The sequence below is a fragment of the Ipomoea triloba genome, chromosome 6 (genome assembly GCF_003576645.1).
Source record: "Ipomoea triloba cultivar NCNSP0323 chromosome 6, ASM357664v1".
Classification (NCBI taxonomy): Eukaryota; Viridiplantae; Streptophyta; class Magnoliopsida; order Solanales; family Convolvulaceae; genus Ipomoea; species Ipomoea triloba.
The window spans coordinates 5,425,605-5,445,091 of NC_044921.1; the positions used below are offsets into that span (position 1 = coordinate 5,425,605).

The following is a 19,487-nucleotide window of genomic DNA, read 5'->3' on the forward strand; positions in this document are numbered from 1 at the left end:
TTGGTTCATTGAAATTTTTTTCCAAAAGAACTTGAATTCCTCATATATGAGGAAAATATTTTCTTTGCTCATCTTATATACTACTTATCTTTTATTCCATGGTATTTGGGAATGATGGGGTTATGGGGTATAGGCCCAAAATTTTTGCGGTTGGGGCCAAGCCCAATAAGTCAGAAGTGGCGGAAGGCAAGCCTAATAAGGATGGTGCAAGTCAGGAGAATGATCAGTGCGCGCCCGGGGAGGCTAGTCGGAGCACCACCCGCCACTGCCCCGATAGGGGCGCCGTGGGGGCAATCACCGCCCGACGCCCTAGGCGCGCTGGTCGCGCCCCACTTCGTCCGACCAGCACGCCCGATCGCTAGGGGTGGAAATAGGCTAGGCCGAGCCAGACTTTAGAAATTTAGGCCTGAGCCTACTATGGAAATCTAAAGCCTAAGCCTGAGCCTACAGTTGGTCTAGCCTAGCCTGAAGCATGTTTAAAAATCTATTTAACATATAGGTTTTTAATAAAGCTTGTAAATAGATCCTAAATAGGTTTTGAGCCTATTTAAGGCCTACATTTTTAAGCTTTCCTGTAAAAAATTTACAAAAAATACCTAAGTTTATATTTCAAAATGAATGACGTACAAAACTATAAAAATTCATATTTCATAATACAATATCCAACACCATAAGTAAAAGTTCGTAATACAAAATTCAACAATACAAGTTCTGTACCACAAGTCCATAATACAAAAGTCCAATGGATTAACACAACTACAGAAACACAAGTTTAACAACAACAAAAGTTTAAATTCACAATAGAAACATAATAACAACAATGTAAACATAATAATATTCAAACATAAAATGAAACAAGTCACAGCTTAAGCATAATCTCCTCTTATCCAAAATCCTCCTACACAAGCACAATAAAAAAATGGTAATAAATAACTAAGTCCATTACAAGATAAAACATTAAACTTTAAATAAGTAGTAATATAAAATAAGATTGTTACCTTCTTTTTTTTTCTTCAGCCCATACCTGTTACAAAGTCAATCTCCACCACAAATAAGAGCTTCAATAGATTGTTCATTTAAGCTAGCACGATATTCATCAATCACCCTTCCCCCGACACTAAATGTGGATTCAGATGCCACACTTGAAATAGGAACATCTAGTATATTAGAACCCATCTATGACAAAACTTTAAACTTTAAACTGTTATCTTTCCACCACCCCAGGGCACAAAAAGATGATGAAGAAGAAGAATGAATAACAAGACTTTCCTCAAGATAAGTCTCCAACTTTGATTTCGTAAGAGGAATTGATTGACTTCGGTGGACCATAGTCAATATCTCTTGCATCCTTTTATCCATTTGTCGCACACCATGAACCACAGTGGTGCTTTCAACATTGAATTCACTATGTCCACTAGTAGAGGAAGCATCTTGACTATACAAGTTCACATAATCAAGATATAATTATTCTAATGCCATTATATTTTCACCCTTTTTCACATTCTTTTCAACATCACTTTGTGTTTTATACAACAAGGGAAAAGTTATCTTAATACCATTTAACTTCATCCTTGGATCTAAAACACATGCAATAGACATTAGCATATTACATTCCCCCCAATATTTATCAAATTTTGCTTTCATAGGTATTGTCATCTCACTCATGAACATATCAAAAGACTCAGCTGCATTATCAATAACCTTTTTCACCATTTGAATTTCAGCAAGATACAAGTTAGAAGTAGGGTAATCACTACCTGATATGACATGTGTGTCATCGTTAAAAACCTCCAAAAGTTGACAAACATTCTTAATCTTGTCCCAATCCTCAAATGATGGTGCATACTTATAATGTGGATCTTTTTCATTGTAATATGAAAAGGCATGTTTAAATTTAGCCGCAGTACACAACATCAAGTATGTAGAGTTCCATCTTATTGGACAATCAAGAAAAAGTTTCCTCTCTTTCAATCCTTTTAATTCAACAACTTCATGAAATGATTTTAGCTTTGCATCCAAAGAATTTATGAACTTGACACTTTCACGAACATTGAGAATGACATCTTTAATAGTACTAAGGCCATCTTGCACAAACAAATTCAGAATGTGAACACAACATCTAACATGGAATAATTGTTTATCAAGTACCATCTTACTGCTCAATGACATATTTTCTTTCAAACTTCTTACACAAGAGTCATTGTAAGATGCATTGTCAACGATTACTGAGAATATTTTATTCTCAATACCCCATCCTCTCAAACACTTGAAAATAGCATTTGCTATATCTGTTCCCCATCGAGGAGGAGGCACTTTGACAAAATTCAAAACTCTCTTCTGAAGGTTCCAACTTGAATCAACAAAATGACTCATTACAACCATGTACTCAACTACTTGGTGACTTGACTTCCACATGTCTGTTGTAATGCTAACCTTACTCACATTACTCAAAATCTTTTTCAAAGTATTCTTTTCAGCTTCATACAATTGCAAACAATCGCTTCTTGCTATTTTACGAATGACTTTTCTGAAATTTGAATTTGCATATTCAAAAGCCCACATGAACACGACATCCTCTACGATGCTAAATGGTCACTCATGCACCATGATTGCACTAGCAATAATCCCTCTCATCTTTTCATTGGAGTATTTACCACCAGGAATAATAAAAGGATTTCCTCCCGATTCAGTAGGCAGGCGAAATTGTAGCGTTGTTTACTTATTTTCTCGAGAGACATGCAATTTTTTCTGCAAGCAAATCTCTGAGTGCCTCTTAAGATGGCCAATGCTTGCACCCCTTTCCCCAGTAGATAATTTATCCTTACAGTACAAGCACATTGCTTTCTTTGTACCATTATCAAGTTCAATTTCTTCAAAATCATTCCATACTGTTGAATTTTTTCGCCGCTTTTTTGTTATGATTGAATCATTATCAAGTTCACCCCTACTGACTTCTTCAGAATTGTTACTTTCAATTGGTTGACTTGAAGAAATTGATGGAGTTGTAATTGTAACTTGCATGTTAACTTGTTCAGGAATATATTCATTTGTATTGTTACTTGTCATCCTATAAAGTATCTAACATTAATTACTAAACAAATCTCCAAATGACTTTACTAATTACTAAACAACAAGGTAAGTAATTTCTAGCAGCAAATCCCAGCAAACAATATACATCCAATTTCTAGCACAATTTCTAGTATTAGCAGCAAATCCCAACAGACAATATACATTCAATAGATAATTTTTTTTCTACCAATATACATAAGCAGACACTCATAGAGCCACAGGTCCCAGCAAACATCAGACAACACTCAATAGATAATTTTTTTTTCTAGCAACATACATCGGCAGACACTCACAGAGTCATAAGCCACAGCAATATGCATCAGTAGATAGCAGACACGCAGTAGTATACATCAGCAAACTCACAACAATATACATCAGCAAACACTCACAATCACAAAGTCACAGGCAATAGATTTTTTTTTCTAGCAATAGACAGCACTTGAAGAGCAATAGCAGACAGCAGACACACAGTAACGCAAAGAGCAGACAGCAAACAACACTAACCTCGTAGGGAGTGTAGCCACGCCGCCTCACCGCCTCGTCGCAAGTCGCAAGGTCGCCGGCTCGCCGCTGTAGGTCTCCGCTGCAACTCGCAAGGTCGACGTTGTAGCTTGTAGGTCTCCGTCGAGTCGTCGACTGTCGCCTCTATGTCCGCACTCCACACGAGCTGTCGAGCGACAAGGGTCCGTGCAATTGGTGAATTGGGAATGTCCGAATGTGTATTAGGGATTTACTGATTTAGGGTTATTTGGTTAAGTCTATATATAGTGGGTTTATATTATAAATATAAAAAGATATTAGATATAAAATGTAATATAATAGATATAAATTATATATATATATATATATATATATATATAGATATATATATATAAATATATAAAAGCATGCATGCTCATAGGCCAGGCCTTTACATATAGGCATGTGTCTATTTACATTAATAGGCTTCTAAATAGGCGTAGGCCTGATCTTTTTACTAAACAAGCCAGGCCTGACCTATTCCCACCCCTACCGATCGCGCCTCGTGGCGGCTAGTCGGTCGCTACCAGGTGCAATCCCGCGCCTCTTGCACGTGGGTGGCGTGGTCGTTCTTCCTTTGTGCCCTATTCTTCCGGGTTTGACCGCAGGCTCAGGATGTCGTGGAGAGGAGACGTGGGACGTGTGTCTAGTGGGGGTTGGAGCCATCTTGATACCTTACACGCTGAGGGTGTTCGGGAGTCCATCTACCGTGTATAAAGCGGGTCTGGTCCAAGCAAATCATCCCTCAGATCATGACCAATTTCTTAGCTAAGTGGTCAAGTCTTCCTTCCTCTTGCGAGTGTGCCTGGGTTCGAGTCTTAGATGCAGTATAGTTGGGTATTCCTTGTTATTTATTTATTAGTCCCTTGGGTCTCATGCCCTAATCAATAATATTATCATTTCCTGTTCCGTTCTATATTATTATACCTGGCATGACTAAACTAGCATAGTTTAGAGATGAAAGTTATCAAATAATGCTTATTTAAATATTTATTATATTATTATAATATAATATATAATTATAATGTTTTAATTTAAAATTTCAAAATTTATAATATTTTAATATATAAATTACTAATACTTTTGTTATCATTATTATTGTTTAAGAGTATATTAGTCTCCTTCCATATAATTCAAAAATCAATCAAAAAATGAAATCAATATTTTCAGTAATTTCTTCCATAAAATTTAAATTTCATTCCTTCTCAATTAGTTTTTTTTATGAACCAAACACGCCGTAAGAATCATGATAGAAAACATTAAATTTCTTGGTATTAACTATCAGTTAACATAATTCTTCGTCTCGGTTAAGACACGGTAAAAGTCTAGAAGGGGGGAGGGGTGTGAATAGACTTTTACACTCTTTTTACTAAATCTCACTCCAATATTAGAATTAAATCAGAGTGAGTGATTATGCAACAGCTATAATTATTGTGTCTTAGAAAATTTGTGTTGTGTGCTGTGAGTATGGATAATGTTAGTAAATAATCACAGGAATGTAAATGCAGTAAGTAAGAGAGACACAGAGATTTTTAAGTGGTTCGACCAAACCCGAGCCTACGTCCACTCTTCTCCTAAAAAATCCTTAGGAAGATTGCATTAACTCCCTTCATTACAATAAAGAACACTTGAGCTTTGATCACCAAGTCAGCCTCAAGCCTCAGGTTTTTCACAACATACTTCAATTGTTACTCCGCCTCTTTCTACTTATCCTAGTAGAGATTGTTGATAACAAACAAGTATCCTCTTTTCTCCAACTTGAGACTAAGCACTCTAGATAATCTGTGCAGCTTTGAGTAGTCTCTCTTTTTCTAGATTAGATTTCTAAAGAATCCTTCTTAAGCTTTTGCTCACCTCTTTTCTAAGTAATACGTATGTTTCTTGCTAATTTTCTTGAACTTCTTGATCTTTTTGAATTTTCTTCAGACTCGTCAAGCTCTGCTTCGCAAGGTCTTCATCAGATGTATATATAGAATAAGTAGAAAATTTGTCCATTGGAGAATGACAAATTTTCTAAGTTGTTAATTGTAGTGGGCTCCACCTTCTTGATCAGACAATGCCGTTTGAAGTGGAGAGTAAAGTATTCCACTTCCCTTAATCACACATGCATTTCTTGTAGCATGCTAATCTTGTGCAGGCCAATTAGTCTTGGTAATGGACTTGTCCTCTCATCCATTTTCTTGGGTTCCTCAACTTGAATATAATACTCCAAACCCATTCTTTACCTTTTGCAAAAGTTGATTCTCCTAATTTTTCTTTTAGCCTTACTTGAATTCTCCAAATATAATATTGTATCACATGCCTTCCTTTTGTCTTGAAAGACATCTCCAGCATTGCTAAAGTATTAATCAATTCCTTGGTTGATTCTTAGGTAAGTAATGACATCATCAACACTAAATTTGTAGACTTCTTGTGACCTTTCTTGACTTTCTTCATGATAGATTCTTGATAGTTTACCTCCCATTGAGTCACTTTTATCTGAGTAATTTTTCGTCGTTATTGTAGCAATAGTACTGTAGCAAATCACTGTAGCATTTACGTTCCGTTCACTGTAGCATTTACATTCCGCTCACTATAGCAGGTCACTTATGTTCTGGTGTTAATTTAACCTTTCGATCCACCTTCAAAATTCTTCATCTTCTAGGTACGGTAGCAAGTCATGGTCGCATTTACGTTTCGTTCACTGTAGCAGTTCGAATTTTACTTTCCGAATCACCTTCCTAGCCTCTTCATCTTACTTTCCTAACTTCATTGCTTTTTACTTTCCTAAACCAACTTTCTTTGATCAACTTTCCTTGATTAACCTTCCTTGAATCAACGCTCCTTGATCAAACTTCCTCAATTAATCTTCCTTGATCAACATTCCTAACTCCTTGAATCAACCTTCCTTGATCAACTTTCCTTGAATCAACCTTCCTTGAATAAACTTCCTCAATTAATCTTCCTTGATCAACCTTCCTAACTCCATGAATCAACTTTCCTTGAATCAACCTTCCTAAATCAACCTTCCTTGATCAACTTTCCTTGAATCAACCTTTCTTGATCAACTTTCCTAACTTCTTCAAGGTTACCTTCCCAAATCAACCCGACAAATAGAAATCTTGTCAAAGTTAAAATTTAGGATGTGATCCTCGGGTTGATATCGTCTCACAAGGATGACAAATTGGAGAGATTTAGCAATTGTTACTACGAATGCATAGACAAGTGGTCACAAGAGGTGACAAGAGTCATTGTACTGAACAAGTTTCGAATCAAGTGGCAATGTACACAAGGCTAGCAATGAAAAGTAACTAGGATTGGATTAGCTTTCCCAAGCTTGCATTCATTGTTTTAGAGGTAGAATTGATTGAACACATTATGAAATCTAAGGAAGATGAAAGGCATAACACCAAGTTGCGTAGAACTTGGACTCCTACATCCTCAATCAGCTAGGGCATTTTCACAAACACTTTGTCTACCACTTCTTTCGGACCTAGTCATTTCGAATCGTAGGGCATGAATTGCACACAAGCTAGGCTATTGCAAACTCACAATCTCTTGTCAAGTTAGCAAGCTAAGAGTCCTAATCTATTGAGGCTTACAACACATTAGGATCGTGATGGAGAATGCATGCAACATAGAGGCGCATAAAGCATCAATTCAACTATTTTTGATCAATTGAGAAATTATAATGCAACAACTTAGGAAAATCCAATCCAATCCCTATCTAATTAGCTACACATCAACATGTGGCTTCAACAAACCCTACTTCAATTTCCAATCAATAATAAAAGCAATTGAATGTAAAATCAAGCTTAAATTAAAATGTAATTAATGAAAAAATACCGAAATTGAATCCCAATCCAACGTAAAGTCTTCAATTGATCAAGAAATCTACAATTGCTACTCCTCTCTAGAGTGTTCTCCTTTCTCTCTCTACAGCTCTCAATTTATGAACTAAGCTAAGAACAAGATAAAAACATGATATGTTTTCAGCCAAAAGAACTCCCATTTAAACTTCCCGCGCCTAGATTAAATGACCCTATCCACAACCCATCCACGATCGTGGATTAGGTCGTGGACAATGCCACTTATACACTGACTTCAGGGTGCGATCTGACCTCCATCCAAGAGCTGATCCACGTTCGTGGATCGTGTCGTGGACTCCACCTGAGTGCAGCTCTTGAGCTTTTCTCCTTCTTTTCATCCATCTTGGCCCTTGATCCCTACAGAACATCACAATGTATGTCCCCTTCTTTGACCATACAACAACATATGATATGTGTCCATTTGTCATCTTTTCCACTCAATATAATCCAAAATACTCATGATCAAAGGCCAATTTTACCTCTCACATACTAAACTTTTTGGCACTTATCACAACCTTCCTAACTTCTTCAAGGTTACCTTCCTCACTTTAATTTCCTTAGTCCTTTTATGTTCCAGACTTCTTTAATTTTCCTTTCCGGTCTTCATCAATTTTACGTTTCAGACTTCTTCAATTTTACGTTCCGGACTTCTTTAGATCTACCTTCCCAACGTCATAGATTTTACGTTCCAGACCTCTTCTTCTTCTTCTTCTTCTTCTCCTCCTCCTCCTTGTGAAGATTGCTTACTACAAATAAAAATTCATAACACATTTTTGGTATCATCAAAATCTAATTACACTTATTCTTAACAATAATTGTTAAATAGATACTATAAATAGGTTACAGCATACTAAAATAAAAAACTATCAATCACCAATCATCTAAAGCATAAGGGCAGTATCACAAGTACTAACAATGTGTTGCCATCAAATGAAAGAGAGAATTTTGGGAAGGCCACCTAAAAGAATAACATTAAAAAAATGATAAAAAGAATTAGTGTTTTCACCTAGGCTTACATCAATGTAATTGAGATCATGTGGTGCAATAACAAAACACCATCTTTGACACACTATTTACACATCTAAAAACTTATCAACTTTACAAACCAGAAATAGAAATATATAAATATGTATACATGCTAACACACACAGGGAGACTATTCCATTACAACTAGAGAAATATTTACAATGAAACCCTAAAATCTACCTCCTTGAGGGAGCGTGGCTGACCTACATGCCTTCCCAACTCCATATATATCTGCATCAAATGAGATGAGATGAAGTACATTATTAGTATATTCAAAGACAGAATTGAAGAAGTTGCAGGTGAAAACTGGAGGGAGTTAAACAATGTTTCCATATCAATATTTCTATACATTATGGATTATATATACAACTAACAGTGTTTAGAAGATCATCAGAGGGGTTTTGCAATGTTTGGTCCGTCCTGGCCTATTGGTGTTATGGTCTTCATAGTTGATAGTCTTACCCTCCCTCCTCCCTCTAGTTCAAAAATCGCCAGTAAACATATTAGTCCTGCTTTGGTAACACAGTTAGCTTATCAGCCAATTTTGGCTTATTTGACCATTATTAGCTGTTTGACTTGGTTAAACAACCAATTTGAGTGTTTGATTAATTAGCTTTTTTGTAACAACTTATTGCTCCAAAATGCTAAAATTCAAAAAGTTGTTCAAAGCAACGTTTTTCGATCAGTTTTTTGAGAAAGTCATTTTGCATGTCATCAGCTATAAGCTAACAACTAATTTACGAAACACTTTTCTATAATCAGTTAATGCTATCAACTAGTCAAGCCCACTAACCCACTCAGCTAACAACTATTTACCAAACACCCCATTATTTCTCGACGTTCATCCCTAGCTACCTCCTTCACTAACTCTGTTGAATGTTAACAAAGTGGCAACAGCAAGTAGGCAAAGTGAAGAAGAATATTAGGGGTGAAAAATGGCAAGATTAGAACGTACTCTATTTAAACCAATATAATGCTGCTCCAAGAATAACTTCTAGAGATGATAATAGATTGATTATTATTCACAGTTTGTATATATGTATGTAACCATAAACTATAATCATTCATATATAAGCAGCTTTGTCAAATGAATCACTTGGAAGGTTAAGAAGGCGTACCAGTTGTAAACCTACAAGGTCTTCGATCGTATGTCAATAATCTGTCACTAGTGATATATTTACTGTTGCATGCCTGGATGGCTGGCTCGCTCTCTTTCAAGTCACCGTGCATTGCAGCAATAGGTAGCCTTTGCCAATGAAATGAAAAATCCCATGATATTGATCGTTGTAACTTGTGGACAGCTTAGCTTGCAGTAGAATGTAGTTGATGCAAAACGTTACGTTGTCCATTATATTAGAGCGAGTGAGCACATATAGAGTTAAGATTGAAACGGTGAATGAAGATGACAGACAGGATTGTGCATGCTACGCTGTTTGTATTAATTGTTCGGTGCCCATGCAACTACTGCTCATCTTCGTTTTTCCATCTCCCAACTCGTTTTTGGAAGCTGCATCATTATTTAGTTTGGCCTTGTCATTTTCTGCAGCTTCCTTTTCCGCTTTCTTTCTCTCAAATTCAAGCTGTTTGCAGTTTTCTTCATGAGCTTTTTTAAACATCCTCACGAAATTGAGCAGAGTCGACACAACTGCAGCAGCAATAATATCATTCTCGAGTCAACAAATGAAAACGAACCTTCATTGTATCTGTTATCCTACCTTAACAGAAAACCACTTCCTCGATCTGATCTATGCAGTAAGGATACGTACGTTAAAACAGATTGGATTGGAGTGAGTTACCTACCTTGTTCAAATGGGCAGCGTGCAGGATCTTCTCCGAAATAGAGAGCCAAAGCATCAGCATTTCTTCCCTAGAAGATAGATACATCCATGATGAGATTATTTAGTGCTCATATCTGACCGAAAACCAATGATTCTAGAACACACTATTCCAATAGAAAATAACAAAATCATTAAGTCATTACCACTCCCGAATACAACGTAGCCAGAGATTTCACTTCGCTTTCACAATAGCCAAGAAAATCCTTTAAAGTCTGAGAATTTTAGCACACGTGAGTGAGTGAGTAGACATGAATGTTGGTTTGGTATGATAGAGAAACAAACACACATAGAAAACATTATGTTACTACGGACAGTGAGTGAGTTGTAATCGTCACATCTAAAAACTACCATAAAGCAAGCATTAGTGGCCTCGATCTATAACAACCAATAAATGCAGTTCATTCATTCCCTGCAGACTGGCTTCCTTGAATTCTAAAGAAGATTGATGAAGTTCAAGGCATTTAACTTGACATTGTGAAGGTTCTGTCAAGGAAAAATATGCTCACATGCTCTGATACCATGTTATAATCTTCTTCTAAGATTGGGCTAAAGTCACTCAATTGGACTATAATGCACATAGGACAAACCACATTAAAAAAACGTACTGAATCCAATGAATTAGCTAATCTAACACATGGCCTGCCATATAAATCCATATGTTTCTCTCTTATTTTTCAATGTGGGAGGGAGGGACCCTTAAGACGCTTTGGGTCAGGATTGTAAACCGTCTTATCTCTATACTAGAGAGAGCACATAACATACATACATACCGTGCAAAAGCTCTCTGACACAGGACCATCATTCTCTGAGGCAGTCAGTTCCTGTTGAATTTTCTCCAACCCCTTGCTCACGGCTTGCATTTCCTCTGCCAAAAATTTCAGTTGTAACTGCACAAAACAGACCGCATTATATACCATACCTGGCTATGTACGTCGTACAAGACTATATATGTTAGCAATGGCGGCAACCAACGGGTCAAAAAGAACAAACAAATGCACACCTTCGATGCAGCCTCTAAACTCTCAAGGTCATTAGGAAAATCCAATACTTCTGGTAGCTTTTCAGACAGAACCTAGAGAGATCGAGGTATTTAAATGGGAAAAAAGAGCATTGAACAAAAAGAAAATTGGGATAAATAATATACGTTTATGATCACAAACAAACAAACACGGAAGGAAAACTGTATGTAACAAGTCAAAAATGTATTATAGTATGAAATGGATCAAAACAATAACACTATAAAATTATGGAATAATGCTTGTTTGTACCTTACAAAGATAGTGCATTAGAGTCATCTTGTTGTTACGGGCACGTGTGTCAGTTAGTTTTAGAAGACTATCCAATCGAAATCCAACAGCAGAACCTGAGGCATAAAACATACTAATCATCACATCTCACCAATGCATGGAGAAAGCATGCACAAGTGCAGATTAAAAGATCAGCGGCCCATTAGGTGGGAGGACTAGTGCCTGGTGCCAACAAGGAGCCCACCACATTGGGTGAAACTCCCACACTGTGGTTGCCAGGGCGGGCTCAATCCTACAATCTGCCACCCAGGAACCAACTAAGCTACTTGTGCCCACCCACAACTTTTTTCTTGTTTTTCTTCAATAACTTTTGCGTGCACATGATGGATATCTTGCACTTACCCCTTGCAGTTCCATGATTCATAGCATTACCCAATGAAAGAATGGTCTGCATGACTCTTTTCAAGTTGATAGAGTTTCTGACCTGATCGACAAAAATGACTGACTACAATTAGGACTGAGTTTCTCACAGAAGCAATATAACAGGAAACAAAAAGGACATAATAACAACTTGCCTCATCAGCTGTAGAGTGCACAACATTCAAACTCTTTCTTAAATCAGAAACCTGAAAGAATTTAATTTTTTTAAAATAGATATTGAAAATTAGCTAGCTAGCGAAAAAACAAGCTAAGAGAAAAGACGAATAGCATATAACAGGTAGGCTACAGTTTCATCTGACCTGAGAACAAAATTGAATTTTAAATGAAAAGACTCTGAGCTTGGATTCTACCCTTGGAACTTTCATCAGCTCTAAGAAAAACTGTCACAGACATTTTGAAATTATGTTAATTACCTAAGATAGCGTCAGATTTATACGTACAACAGTTCAAATAAATGCCACAGAAACAACTTGCCTGTTCGCATTTTCCAAGGTTATCTGTCTCCCCCTTGTAATTCTAGAAATGGAACACACAAAAAAGAATGAAATGATCGAATCTTTAGCACATCCAATACCACCCTCATTAATGTAAGCTATGCTGCAAATCAATGGAAAAAAATAAAGAATATATCGGAAAATATTTATTGACCTTAAGAGCTTCCATTTCCTCCTTTGTTGGACAAAATTTTATAAGATTATCAACCTGATCAATGTCCAATGCTGAATCATCTAGAGCGAGCACTGAACTCTGTTGATAAATAGGACAGAGTAATAATCAGTATTAAGTCATATTCTGTCAATCTAAATCTAATATTTATCAGGATTTATGCGAGGAATGCATTGCATAAATGCATAATGATATGGTGAGAGCAAATATCTCTTATTATATATATATGTATGTGTGTGTGTGTGTGTGTGTGTGTGTGTGTGTGTGTGAGTGAATATATGTATGTATGTATGTATGTATAGATGAAAAAAGATTGCTAGTCATACATGAAAGTGTGAAGAACGAAATAACCGCACAAAGCTAATGCTCAAAATAAATCATGTACAATTGAGAATGGGATGGAAAGTAGAAACACCAAACCAAAGAGTTATAATATTTGAAGGATGCGCCTATTTTAATGATGGATGGCATAATAAACACAGAGTAAGCCTGTAGTCACTCAAGGACAGGCAAATACAAAGTAGAACATAGAGTGAAAGTTCAGCAAGCTGACCATTAAATCTGGCAAAGGAATCTTAACCTTTGTAAGCATAATCTCACAATTATATGCCCTTCGGAGATCAATCTGCAATAAAAAGGTGATCAATATATCTGTTAAGAGTCATAAGTTTATAAGGCCATGAGTTAGACTAGCTATTTGATTGGATTCAATGTTTTAGTGCAGGTTGGCCCATGTGCATTATAGCCCAGTTGAGTGAACTTGGCCCGACCTTAGATTCTAAGAATATCAGTGGACATTACCTGTTATAAGAAACTTTTGTTCTTGTTCCAAACATGTAAACATGCATTACATTTCAAGTAAAAAAAAAAAAAAAAACCCTTCAAAAAATGAGATAAAAAACTAAAAGATTATATCTAATCAATTAGCTTAGTTTAATCCATGGCCTTATAAATCCATATGTTCTCTCTTATATTTTCAAAGTGGGACTCTTAGCAGTTACTAAATGCACTTTATCATACTTAGAACTAGGCAACTAGCAGCACAATGAGATAGAAAGGTAAAGTTTCTTGATTACTTACCAGTTGCACTTTATCAGACTTTGGTCCCGCAGCACGACGACTTGATTTTCCAGCTGCTTTTGGAACAGCTGCAGAGAAGAGACTCTCAAGTTCAGACATGTCAAATTCAGGAGCTCTGGCAAGGAAAAGAAAGCAAGTAATTGGGGTTAATCAAGAACAAAAGGAGGGCATGAAAAGAAGGAAAAAGGAAATTAAGAAATACAGTCATCAGTACTTGGAAGCTTCCTCGGGTCTCTGAGCTTCAGCCCATAGGCTTCCTTGCATAGCCCTTGTTATCTTCAACCAATGGTATGGTTTCAAGGGCGTCCTTTTGCTCTGACCCTGATTCTTAACGCCTGTCCGGGCCTGCAATTTCCCTCCCTTTGCACCCATGGGAGGTGGAGGTATACTTCCACCACCACCTGGTGGAGTTCCGCCAATTGGCGGAGGTGGAACAGGTGGATTATTATTTGTAGAACCCCCGGGAGGAGGGGGTGGTGGTGGAGTATTTGTAGAACCCCCAGGAGGAGGGGGTGGTGGTGGAGTATTTGTAGAACCCCCGGGAGGAGGGGGTGGTGGTGGAGTATTTGTAGAACCCCCAGGAGGAGGGGGTGGTGGTGGAGTATTTGTAGAACCCCCGGGAGGAGGGGGTGGTGGTGGAGTATTTGTAGAACCCCCAGGAGGAGGGGGTGGTGGTGGAGTATTTGTAGAACCCCCGGGAGGAGGGGGTGGTGGTGGAGTATTTGTAGAACCCCCGGGAGGAGGGGGTGGCGGTGGAGCTGAAGGCATAGCATTAGCACTTGAAACTGAAGGTGGCGGTGGAGGACAAGGAGCAGGAGGAGGTGGAGGATGGCCTGAATCTAATCCTGACATGGGAGGAGGTGGCGGAGGTGGACAAGGTTGGGGCGGTGGAGGGATGGAAGAGGCTGCAGGAACGGGGTCTATCCCTGAACTTGATGGAGGGGCACAGGGAGGATCAGTAGTAGAACTTTCAGGTACTTTGTTGGAATCCTGGCCATCAGGAGGAGGAGGAGGAGGAGGAGGCACGCTAGGTGGAATTAAAGATGCCAATTTGCTGGTAATAAGAGATACAGCTGCTTGTGATGAGGGTACTGTCCCCAAAGGAAACTGACTTGAGGATGGCAACTGGGGGGAAAGCAACGATTTTCTAGGTGACAAAGGCTTTAATAAACCTGGAACAGATGCTAAAATGGCATGCCTTGGGGACATTGTCACTGAGGAAGTGCTTTCTTTTAGCAAGGCCGTAATGCCAACTGTTGATCCACCACTACCATGGAACCTCGAGGGAGGCAGGACTGGAGGTGGAGGATGAGATGTGACTTCCGACTGAGGAGGCTCATGAAGAGGAATCTGTCGATCTTGGGGCTTAGTATCATTTTCTAATTGTGAGGACTTTGGTGTCTCATCATCGTTTGCCATTAACTTTGAAGCCAGCATTGGAGTGTTCTTGGGTGAAGGGAATGAATCTCCAATGTTACTACTATCCAATTCATCAGTGACTCCTTCATATAGCTCAGCTAGTAGTGCACCAGACTTTCCAGAATTGTTCTTTTTACTAGTACTCCTCGGTAAGTTTATCCCTTCTATAGCATCTTGAAAAGTGCTGCTCCCAATCTTTAGTTTTCTAGCCAACTCAAGAAAGCTCGTCTCGAAATCTTCGTCTGTTGGTGACTGGCAAATAAAATTCTCAATGACTTCATTCGTCAAAGTTGAAGCGCTCTTGATGAGTTTATCCTTTCTTGCAGGCCGGGGAGATATGTTTTCCAACCTTTCTTGAATAATGTTTGCTGCTCTGATTTCAAGGATATCTAGAGCTACATCGGTTCTGGGGTCTAGCCAATCCACATTGCTAAAAATTTCTCGAACTTTAGCAAACGCTTCACTAGGAAGACCTCCTCCTCCTTGGTCGTCAATATCAAGAAAAGTAGGCGTTATCATGGAAGAAGCAGAATTCATCTCCGAGAAAAGAACCTTTACTTCAACAAAGAAAAAGGAAATATCAATTAATTGTCAACTATATGATCACAAATTAATTAGGAGGAAACAGAGAAATAAATAATACCTCTGCTCTGAAGTCCTTTGAAAATTCGTCCTTCACATCCCAGAGAATATCAAGTTCATCGCGATTAAGTATCAAAATGTTTGATCTAATAAATGCGGTGTTGAACATGACACGGAAAACCATCTCTTCCCCTTCTAGTTCATCGTCCAGGGTGATACACTCGATCACAACATCGCCCTGTACGTGACAATGGATATCGATTTTAACAAGCTGACAATCTGCCTGCAACTCAAAATGAGACATTCCATAAAGGAAATATAATTAGATCAGAAACAATGATCGGGAGAAAATGAATAAAAGAGATGATATTTCACTATCTATATATGTTTACTCTACATATATGAGAAACAAGTACTATATAGCATAAACTAGCCATGCCACAACCGAAGAATCAGAAATGGAAAATATGCAGAAGGGGGGGGCGGGGCTACAATGCAAGCTAAATAAGGTCACATAGCATAGCAAAGCAAACAACAGAGAAGTCTTAAAAGGGGGTAATGTAATGCCATTATGCCAATGAAGTGAAAAGACAGAAACCACCTGCTTATAGTGTCGAACAGCGTTGGACTTTTTGGGCGTGGAGAAGAGCACCTTAGGAGTCCGATCAGCAGCCATAAAGGGATCCTGCCCATATATTCTAAATATAGGACGACACCCTCCTTCCCCATCTGCATTAGGGATGTCTCGAAGGATGATGTAATCTAACGTAAGCGCCCTATCGAGGGGAGGCCATTCAGAGCCCAAATTTCTCCTCGACACATACCTTAGATACCTCAATTGCGAAGGCAATGGATTCAGGGGCAACATCAACTGAAGAAGCTCCCGAGGCGCCTGCTTGTAAATAATGTCCAACGTTTTTTGCTCCCCGCTGTACTGCTTCCTGAATATCAACAGGGCAGCGAGCATGAAGGCCAACACTGGCCACCCACCAAGCTCACAATGCAATAAAAGCACATTCGAAGGCCCAAGCGATAGCCAACTCTCACTCGACCTCAAAAAGTGATGGATCGTCTCCATTGTGAGTATGGGGCAATTCTCATAGTGGTGTGGATAGTTGATCACAGTCATATCGTAGCCCTTCAGTATGGCCTCTATTTGGCTCTGGTTCTCCCCTTCCCTAAAATTAAAAACCATGAATGAGGAATCAGGCAAATGCTGGCACAGTTTATGGACAATGACTCCCATGTAGTTGTCGTATTCCTCATCCTTGAGAACATCACTGGTAAAGCAGCAATCGAAGACTGTTAAGCCAAAGAAACAGCTAGAATCAGCATATAATTATCTTTGGACACATTATGATCTATCCATACAATCCATGACATCCAACACACATTAGCTTCTGATAACATACAATTTGAAATTATTATAACAATAATAATAAGAGTGTGTTTGGTTCAAGGGATTAGACATAAGGAATGTGAATGAAAATCATACACATTGTTTGGTTGACAACTTTTTAAAACACAGGAATAGGATTTGATTACCCTTATAATTACAAAACTTATTACCTAGTTTAAATAAGGTATCATTCCATTAATTCACCATTATCCCTCCTCATTTCGTCACCTTCTCACTCATCTCTCCTCACTCCATCGACTTCCTCACTGCATTGCCTACTCATTTCATCGCCACTCTTAAAATTAATTCCATTGATTTTTTGCTTTTGTATTTTAAAACATTTATTCCAATTATAGAGTCATACATAACCAAACATGGTAATCATTCTAATTCTACTCTACTACCAAACATGCAAAATACTTTAACCAATATCCATTCCAATTAGCAAGTATTAGATTCTCATTCCAATTCTATTCCCAAACCAAACACACCCTAAGTTCATCTCACTACAATATTAACAAAAGCATATATTCATCTTAAAGTTGAGATCGAAATATGGAAAATGCATCAGAAAGTTGAGAATTGAAATGTTGTAACAAACATTTAACCTTCCTCAGTACAATCAAACTAGGTTAAAGAATAACACTAAAACAAAACCTCATTAATATAGGATTCAGCCTTGAAAAAATTGATGGAAGAAAAAAAAAAAAAAAGACAAAAACAACATACCAAAAACCCTATCGGCGATCTCCAAGAGCCCCTCTGGCGGCTTCCGGTAGAAAAACTTGCGGAGAAGAGCCATCTTTAAGATCCGGGAAAATCAGCCCCAAGAATCTTAGATGGAAGACGAGAACCCACATTTGATATTACAATTGTTGAGAATGTATGTGAATGCATATATACGCATTATTGCGATGCATATATATGCATGCTAACAATTGAAAGGGACGTGTTGTTGTTTCGAGAAACACCCAGACCAGAAAACATGGGTTTTTGCTGGATGGGTCTTCAAGAAACGTTTCGTTGGTGTCTAATAATGTTTCCCGGCCCCCTCACACGTCTTCACATTCACTTCAATGGGAGGAACCCGGAGGTGCGTGGGGTTAGAGAGAGAAAGAGAAGACTCAATGCTGGATTCTGTTTGTTTAGTTAACGTTGATAATAGATGATTTTTGAGGTCTCACATGCAGACCCCCGCATCTCTAAATCTCTATCTCTATTCAAGACAAAAGGTTTGGGGAAGCAACAGCCAATATTCCATTTCGGCAGTATAAATAAGCCATCATCCACAGGGAGAACAATAGGGATTCCTTTCCAGATCTTGAGCTAGAATAGAAAGAAGATTAACCATTTTTTTTCCATAGAGATTTATGCTCAAAACTGATTCATCATTTATCGGGAACAATATTATCTGCCTGAAAAAACACAATCTCATAATTCAGAAAGATCATCATGCTGTTGGGTGGAAGGAAATGGTGTTTCCCCCCGAGAAAAACATCTAAATTGCAGGGAAAAAAACATTTATTTAAAAAAGAAAAGGGACACAGATTATACCATTCGCCGTATACTATGGCTATGGAGATGATGGTGATACCGTGATAGAGAGGGGTATGTCACGCCGAGAGAGAGAATGAGATGATGGAGGATGGATCTTCTGCGAACGTGGGTTCTTGAATTGGCTGCTATTCTTCTTATTATTGGTTTTATTATTTTGTTTTTTTCCATACGAAACAACAATAGTATATATTTTTTCAAAAAAAAAAAAAGAAAACAATAGTGTATATAAAAAGAAGGCATGCACAAGCTAAGGCTCAAGATCAATAATGTATATGCATATATTTTTATTATTTTACAAAAGGACAGCAATTTGTTTTCAAAATGATGAATGAGTATGTAAGAAGCTGACAATTCATTTCCTTACGGCGCCTTCTCTCCCTATTCTATATATATTTATATATATATATATATATATAGAGAGAGAGAGAGGATTGTGTTCAAATTAGAGCGGTGCGCCCAGGATAGAACTGGCAGGGCGTTTGGTTGGGAGGAGGGAATTAGAGAAGAAAAGAATTGTAATTCGGTGGAATTGCAATTCAATGAATAAGTAGGAATTGAAATTACAGTGTTTGGTAGGCAGAATAGGAGTACATGAAATTGAAAGGTAAGAAATACCCTTATGTTGTAGTATATGTTGTAATAATAATAATAATAATAATAATAATAATAATAAGAAGTATAAGTATACTAATAATAATAATAATAATAATAAGTATAATAATAATAATAATAATAATAACAATAATAATAATTCTTTAAAAAAAAAGAATAATAATAATAATAATAATTTTTTTAA

General features: G+C 37.7%; 2 protein-coding genes across 4 annotated transcripts; both read right to left on the bottom strand.

Annotated features, from left to right (window-relative positions):
• Positions 1 to 619: 619 nt before the first annotated feature.
• LOC116022074 (zinc finger BED domain-containing protein RICESLEEPER 2-like) lies at positions 620 to 3,777 on the bottom strand. 2 transcript variants are annotated; one of them, XM_031262628.1, is made up of 3 exons: positions 3,574 to 3,777; positions 999 to 3,067; positions 620 to 898 (listed from the first exon to the last, which is right to left on the bottom strand). In XM_031262628.1, the coding sequence occupies exon 2, from the start codon at positions 2,560 to 2,562 to the stop codon at positions 1,465 to 1,467; it is 1,098 nt and encodes a 365-aa protein (XP_031118488.1). In that variant the 5' UTR covers positions 2,563 to 3,067; positions 3,574 to 3,777; the 3' UTR covers positions 620 to 898; positions 999 to 1,464. The 2 variants fall into 2 exon arrangements, with proteins under 2 accessions (XP_031118488.1, XP_031118487.1); XM_031262627.1 differs by having other exon boundaries at positions 999 to 3,777.
• Positions 3,778 to 8,379: 4,602 nt separating this feature from the next.
• Positions 8,380 to 18,815, bottom strand: LOC116021702 (formin-like protein 6). 2 transcript variants are annotated; one of them, XM_031262168.1, is made up of 19 exons: positions 18,689 to 18,815; positions 17,864 to 18,549; positions 16,337 to 17,037; positions 15,797 to 16,018; positions 13,949 to 15,705; positions 13,735 to 13,849; positions 13,208 to 13,279; positions 12,637 to 12,735; positions 12,463 to 12,504; positions 12,288 to 12,368; positions 12,123 to 12,173; positions 11,950 to 12,031; positions 11,569 to 11,663; positions 11,301 to 11,372; positions 11,071 to 11,187; positions 10,444 to 10,512; positions 10,263 to 10,329; positions 9,581 to 10,107; positions 8,380 to 8,693 (listed from the first exon to the last, which is right to left on the bottom strand). In XM_031262168.1, the coding sequence occupies exons 2-18, from the start codon at positions 17,934 to 17,936 to the stop codon at positions 9,887 to 9,889; spliced, it is 3,936 nt and encodes a 1,311-aa protein (XP_031118028.1). In that variant the 5' UTR covers positions 17,937 to 18,549; positions 18,689 to 18,815; the 3' UTR covers positions 8,380 to 8,693; positions 9,581 to 9,886. The 2 variants fall into 2 exon arrangements, with proteins under 2 accessions (XP_031118028.1, XP_031118029.1); XM_031262169.1 differs by lacking the exon at positions 18,689 to 18,815 and having other exon boundaries at positions 16,337 to 17,015; positions 17,864 to 17,981.
• Between the last annotated feature and the right edge of the window lie 672 nt (positions 18,816 to 19,487).